General features: G+C 39.9%; 1 protein-coding gene across 1 annotated transcript in view; it reads right to left on the bottom strand.

Annotated features, from left to right (window-relative positions):
• LOC107085960 (cAMP-specific 3',5'-cyclic phosphodiesterase 4B-like) overlaps window positions 1-1,758 on the bottom strand; it is a 191,213-nt gene extending 189,455 nt beyond the window's left edge. Inside the window, exons 1-2 of the mRNA XM_015376656.1 lie at window positions 1,277-1,758; window positions 874-1,192 (exon numbers count right to left, since the gene is read on the bottom strand). Coding sequence (XP_015232142.1) covers window positions 874-1,097 — 224 coding nt within the window. The 5' untranslated portion in view covers window positions 1,098-1,192; window positions 1,277-1,758. The remainder of the gene's footprint in view (window positions 1-873; window positions 1,193-1,276) is intronic.
• Between the last annotated feature and the right edge of the window lie 5,014 nt (window positions 1,759-6,772).

A 6,772-nucleotide genomic window follows, 5' to 3' on the forward strand; every position in this document is an offset into this window, starting at 1 on the left:
GCGAGTGAAACCTTGAAAGCTCGCGAGATCAGGATGGTCTCACGAGGCTAGTCCACATTCATTATTATTGTAAATATTTCAATGTATTTTTTTTTTCTTGGGTAGGGGCAGTGCTTTTACTATGGCAAAACACTTGTCACTAAAATTACTTAATTGGCATCATCAAAATGGTGGTATGTGGACTTTTTTATTGTTTTAAAACTACACATTTTAACAACCTTCCTATCAGTAACTTTAAAGGTAACAATTGGACCAAACAATCTTTGAATATACTATATCCAAAATGCATCAGTATCAGTGAAAATCCAAATGACATTGCAACATATCTGCGGTTGGGGATTGGGCTTCATTTAATTGCAAACCGTAATAGACCACCGTATTGTGTGATGCATCTAACAATCAATGAGCAACTCAGCAGTCTTCCAAGACCTGCACTGATCAGTTCATCCAGAAATGCATTAAAGTACAAGCCTGAGTAGAAAAGGGAACCTCTGCTGAAAGTCATTTTTTATTGCATTATGTAATCCCTTAACTCACTGACAAACCACAGCATTAGATAAACTGACAACATACAAGCTCAAGATGTTTTATAACCTTCCTTACTTTAAGCTTCATTATTATATCCTTTCCTTTTATTTACATATATTCCACAAAATTTCTTTTTCAACTGTTAAATCAGTTCCTGTCTGAATCATAAGTATTTTATTTTCTTCTATTGTTTTTTAGAGACTCTTACTTAATAATTTTCCCAGCAATTCTCTCCTAAATCTCTCTAAATTTTACCCAATATATCAACATGTGTTTACCATTTCTGTTCCTTCTACAGCTGTAAATATTTTAGATTTCTTTTCACCGACCACCCAAAGGCCTTACCAGGTGTGAGCCACGGTGAAGCGCCGCCTCTGTCGGATGCTCTTATTCACCATCAGCTTGCGGAAGAGCCGTGGGGAGCTTCTCGGGGATAGTTTGGGAGACGTCGCTCCCCTCTTGCCTCCCACCACACCCGGCATCTTCGGTGGTTCCAGCTCCAGGTGCATGTGCTCCTTGAACGTCCGTATGCAGGAGTCCATCTCCACGCTCAGCTCGTTGGACGACATACCTGCAGGATGCTGTTGGCTCCCGTTTGACAGACTGTAATTCCTGTCAGATTCTGAGCAATCTGCCTTTCATGTGAACTTGATTCCTTGTGTTTCTGTGAAGCATCAGATAAGTTTTTATGTACTCAGACAGTCATTCACACAGGCTTTCACCCAGGGATGGGATCCTCCCTCCTTACCCTGTTTCTGACAGGTTTAAGGATTAGCCAGCCAGCAGTTGAGCCCTCTGTCTTTCCCTTTTGTTTTGGTTCATCCCCGGTGTCTTCCTGCAGATCTTTTCTTTATCTGAGGCTACACGGCAGGGTCACTCAAGAAAAATTCCTCTTCTCAACTGCGCCGCTCTCCCATCTCCCCCCTGGTCCTGATGCCAGCTAAATGCCGACCCAATTACAAACTCTTTCTCTCAGTCCATCCAGGTAGCCTGATGTTGGAGGATCTACCTTATGAAATATTCAAGAGGGCTAAAAACTGCTCTCTACCTCTTCCTTGCAACCACTGCTTGACTGACCTCCTCTTCCTGCAAACAACCCCCACCTCTCTAACCCGCTCCCTCTCTGTCTCACTCTCCTAAAGGCACTCCCAGTGTGGCACAGAGTGCTGAGTTTCTAGTCTGATTTTCCCTTCCACTCGCCCAGTCAGAGCAGTGAGAGGAGCAGAACGCAGCATGCAAGCAAATACTTCCCTCTGTTTCATTCAGAATATACGCAAGCCTGCCGGAGCAGCCACACAAGCAGGCACAGGCCACGCCTCCTCAGACGAGGATTGGCCAGCGAATGTGGTGACGACAAGCGGGCAAGCCCCGGTAACAGGTTATCGTAATTCATTATTTATTTCCTGTTTATCTGGGATTTGCACTACATTTGTAGTGGTGATGTGATGACCTTTGGTGAAGTGGATCAGCCAAGAAAGAAAGACAATTTGGAAGTGAGATTAGTGCCAACATCTCAATGCGGATTACTGGTGGAAAATGTAAACACAGCTCAAAGGTCAGCTGATTTAAATTAAAACTCCAAGGTATACATTCAAATCACCCGTTATGAGCCCTTCTGAAGGTATTTTGCCCCCATTTCAGCCATGTTGAAAACAGGTAAACTATACAACTGCCTTAGTATATAGAAAATAAAGATGTGCTGAGAACAAATTGTTCTGAATGAAAAAAAAAAAATGGATGTCAATCCCTAAAGATAGGAAGACTTAGACGTAAGTGAGGCAATAAAACTCCCAAAAGAACATCAGAGGAGGCAAAATGGCAACATGATGAGTGATGGAAATGTGAGCACTAGCTCGTCTCCAATTGGGCTGATTTGTTTTGGTGGTGAGTCACCAATGAATCTGAGCCATGGAAGATTGCAAGATGCTTTCTCACTACAGGCTTGCCAAGAAACCCCCTAAAAATGGTCTTCAAAGCCTGTATTTAAACAAAGGCAGAAGAAAATATTTTTTATATCAGTATTATTATTTATAATCAGACTGATGCGCTGCTGCTCTGCTGTTTTTTTTTATGAATAAATAACCAGCCTTAATAACAGCAACACTGTATAACTTTTAGCCATCGGGGCGGAAGATCTTTAATTTCCAGGTTTTGCTTCCAAAATTAAAACAAGTCTAATATAATATATAGACAAGGGCGCATTTACACCTTTAGATTAAATCCTAAATCAGAGAACCAAAAATATGCCTAATCGTATAAGGTTTGTATTTATAAAGCAGGGCTGTCAGCTACTATCCCATACAAAGAAACAAAATGTTGATTTCAGAAGTGTGTGTGTGTTTAAAAACACATAGTTTTACATTTATTATGAGCTTGGAGATATAAAATCCAATCTGTACTGTACATGCACAAGTGCACTCTCACAAACATCTACAGGTGCTTGGTTCCAGGTACCCAGAGATTCACTTCCATACAGAAAACCCATATTCTTATCTTCAGGTAACACAGAGTAGATGTCAGATTAAATAATATTACTTCAGCAATCGTTTCAAGGTGTTTCTTTATCGTATGTCTCGTTCCATGTCGGTTGGTTGTGCTGTTCTTTTTACATCTCGTTGCAGGTGATGAATCAGACTAAAAATGTTTTCTCATTATCTCCTTTCCATCTCCTCCTTCTTACATGTTTTCTCCTTTTTTCTGTTTTCCTCTTTTATCTGTTTACATTGCAGTGGCCATATAAGCTGTAAAACTCACTGCATAAATATAAGCAACTTATATGCATGAAACAAGCGGAACACTATGGCAATAGCCCTACTGCTCCACTTGTTAAAGAAAAAAAAATCCCATTTGTAGATTGTATTTTTTCCTTTTTTGATGATATTAATAATATAATAATATATAAGAATAATATATTATATAACGATAATACATTTGACTTATCAGCACTTTTAATAAAACAAAATAATTGACAAGGTTATTTAAAGTTTTAAAATGAGGTGGAGGATCTTGAAGTGGATCTGCTGCTTTATGGATCCAGTGAAGGTGTTTTAGGAGATTTTCAGTTCTTTCAATGTAATTCACACTTTGACTTTTAAAGAAGTCTATTATGTCTCTCTTTTTTCAGACGAGTCTAATAACCAAACACATATATACGAGCACAGACTCACGTGAGACCAATTCAAATTGGTGTAAATTAATAAACCTGATATTACAACCCTTCTGGATTACGTGACCCAATGAGAAGAAAAAATGCTTAACTTACAGCAGCAGACTCCCTCACCATCTGTCATCTTTTGCATTTTTCCAGTAGACCATAACTCCTGGACCAGTTAAGTCATCTCAAAAATCTATCCAAAACCTACTAGAAAGCAGAGATAAAGGCTTGCGACCCTGAAGTTCTAATTATGTGACCAGCCAATCACACAAGAAAGGACGGACGGCCAATCAGGAGCTTGTGGGCGGTCTAAATTCAGGGAGGCAGGCTTCAGCTTCAGCTGTGGTTTTCCTCTTGGTCCTAGTGCTCGACGATTGTCTGTGTACTGTAGCGTAAAATTGTTTTTGGACAGTAAAAAGTGCAGGGAACCAAAACAGACTTTTGAAAAAGTGGAAGGGACATGTCCCCTGTCTCCCCCACCTCTAGCTGTCTACACCTGAACTGACTGTTTGTTACTGTTTTTCCTTTCTTTTTTATGGCTAAATGAGGAATGAAGTGGGCTTTAGGCTGCATCGCAATGCTTTTAAACCTGCGTTTGATTGGTGACAAAGCCATTCTAAAGCACATATCAAGTTGCTCATTTTGAGCCTGGATCCATATTTATTTTTTATTCTGTTCATGGTGGAGAATCGTGCTTCACAGCAGCAGGTTGACCCAAACATACTCAAAATCTGCAGGGTCATGTTTGAGCATGCCATTTCACTTTTCTGTCACCAGTTTACCGCAGTTCTTCGAGTAGTCCACACTTTCTTTCACATTTCCTCATCGTCTTCTCCTTGTTTCCCATCACCCGGCTTGCCACAGGTTTGCCTGATGTGTCTAAAGTTAACTAGCAGCAGTAGCAGCAGCCCTGATCGACACAGCTCATTGGCTAATTTGTATCACTTGTAGCCTGGAACTCTGGAGGGCTTTACCGTACAAACTGGAGAAGCGGCGCAAGTGAAATCAGACACGGCCGTCGGACAACATGCGGTAATTTATAAAGGTTTTAAATCAGGTTGGGTTTGATTAGCCAGCAGGTGGGTCTATATCCGGACCGCGGTCTGCTAGTCCCTGACCTCTGACCTAGGGATAAAGAAATTCAGGTTTGGTGTGAATGAATCTGAAGAGTCATCACTGTTCACACTGATACAATGATGATAAATTGGGGTAATTAAAGGGGGGGCAATTTAAACACAGGGATTAATAGGTATTGTCTAAGGTAGTAGCACATGGATACAAATAGAAAACTCTTTCTCTGATTCATTTTAAAGAGCATAAATAACTGTTGGGATCTCTTTAAAAAGCAGCATTGTAGTGGCATATAATTTATCATAATAAGTATTTATATAATAGTATTATAAACAATACTGTTTTTTTAAATAATATAAAGAGACATTTTTATTTTTTTTGCATGATTTTATGTTAAGATAAAATAATAAGGTTTTCCTTTTGTTAAAATAGGACAAACAACAAATAGCAACCAGCAGCAATGAAGTGGTAAAGGATGGCAGAATAACATACATTAGTGAAAATAATATATTCATTAGAGATTTGAACAGTGACTGACTTAAAAAAAAAAAACATGATCTGCAATGGTCAGCCAATCAGACTAAAGCTGCCTCAACACATAAATGAATCGTAGCTATTGCAGCCAGAGAAGAGTAACTGTGGTGTCTGACGTTATTTGGCTGCTGCAGTGTTGCTCAAGCAACCCATTAATGTCGCATGACATGGTGACGTAATGTAGTGCTGGCAAGATAAAGACGACATTCTTTACAAGCATGCATTGCTATAAGACTATGAAGAGTCAATGAATCAGTGATTGCAGTGATATCATTTTTATTTAAACCAAAATCTTAATTATTTTTTTTTCCACTTTTGCAAGTTTATAAATGCCAAGAGAAAAAAAAAATTAGACATTATGAGTGAAAATAAACTGATTAAATCCCTAAGATGTGCAACAGGTCCTGTAGTGATTACAGAATGTTGGAAGCGGCTTGTCTAAATACTCGTAGCAAAGCATCTTCCCCTGCATGGAATAAGACAGGCATGACTGATACACACTGAGACACACAAACAAACCCCAGGGTCACAGCATCGATAGGATGCTGATCAGTTTGGTGCTTTATTTGGATAGCATTGTGGTCTAAACACAGACAGCCTTTGTATTTTAAGACCAGTCTCTCGCATTTCCCACCTCCGACAGAAAGACAATAACGGAAAAATGTGTAAAAGTACCAGAGTTGGACTTGAACACAGATTTGAAACTCAACCTCAAGCCAGGCTGGAGATAGTCAAGTTTTTATAGTGAGATTTACAAAACTGAAATTTCAGAAATATCTCTTATCAAATCACCTACTGTAAAAGCTTCTTAGGGGAAGTGGAGCTATGAGGAACTCTGACCGTCCTCCTCCCAGACAGAAGGTAAGCCAAACCCAATGATCTATCATTTACACAGACACCATCATACATGCGTTTTCCTCTCTGCCTCAAATCAAACCCATTGTAATGTCGTCCATGTGTTCTACCCACCGGCTCCGAATGGTGGAGCAAACTCAGAATATAAAGGGAGCCATATCATAATATTAAGCTTTAAGCAGGAAAAGTGTCTCCCTTTTACGAAACCTAATTGGTGAAGGTTTAAAGAAGTCATCACCTGGAAATCAGACGTTTCATATTGAAGAGTATGTTGGACTTCAACGAAAAATCTGGGGTGAGAAAGTGGCTTTGTTTTTTTTTTTATAGGTCTAATTTTTTTAAACCGGTAGTGCCTAGAAAGCTCGATTTTAGAAAGAAAAAAAAAAAGTTCAGCCTGTTTAGCTTGACAGGCCAGCCGTTTGGGAATCCTTCTAAACTTGGATACTCTACCTCTGCCATCCAAGGTGTTTCTCTGTCTTCTGACAGGCTGGTGGTGCATGTGTTGACCTGCCTGCAAACACTCAGGGTGAGTCATATCTAGAGACTGACACGGGAGTGGATTTTCACTCCTGTCCTGTCCCACTCCCACAGAAAAAAATGGTGTCCCGATCCCGGGCCAGAGTAGCAATC

The sequence above is a fragment of the Cyprinodon variegatus genome, unplaced genomic scaffold (genome assembly GCF_000732505.1).
Source record: "Cyprinodon variegatus isolate N-32 unplaced genomic scaffold, C_variegatus-1.0 Scaffold138, whole genome shotgun sequence".
NCBI classification, from domain to species: Eukaryota; Metazoa; Chordata; class Actinopteri; order Cyprinodontiformes; family Cyprinodontidae; genus Cyprinodon; species Cyprinodon variegatus.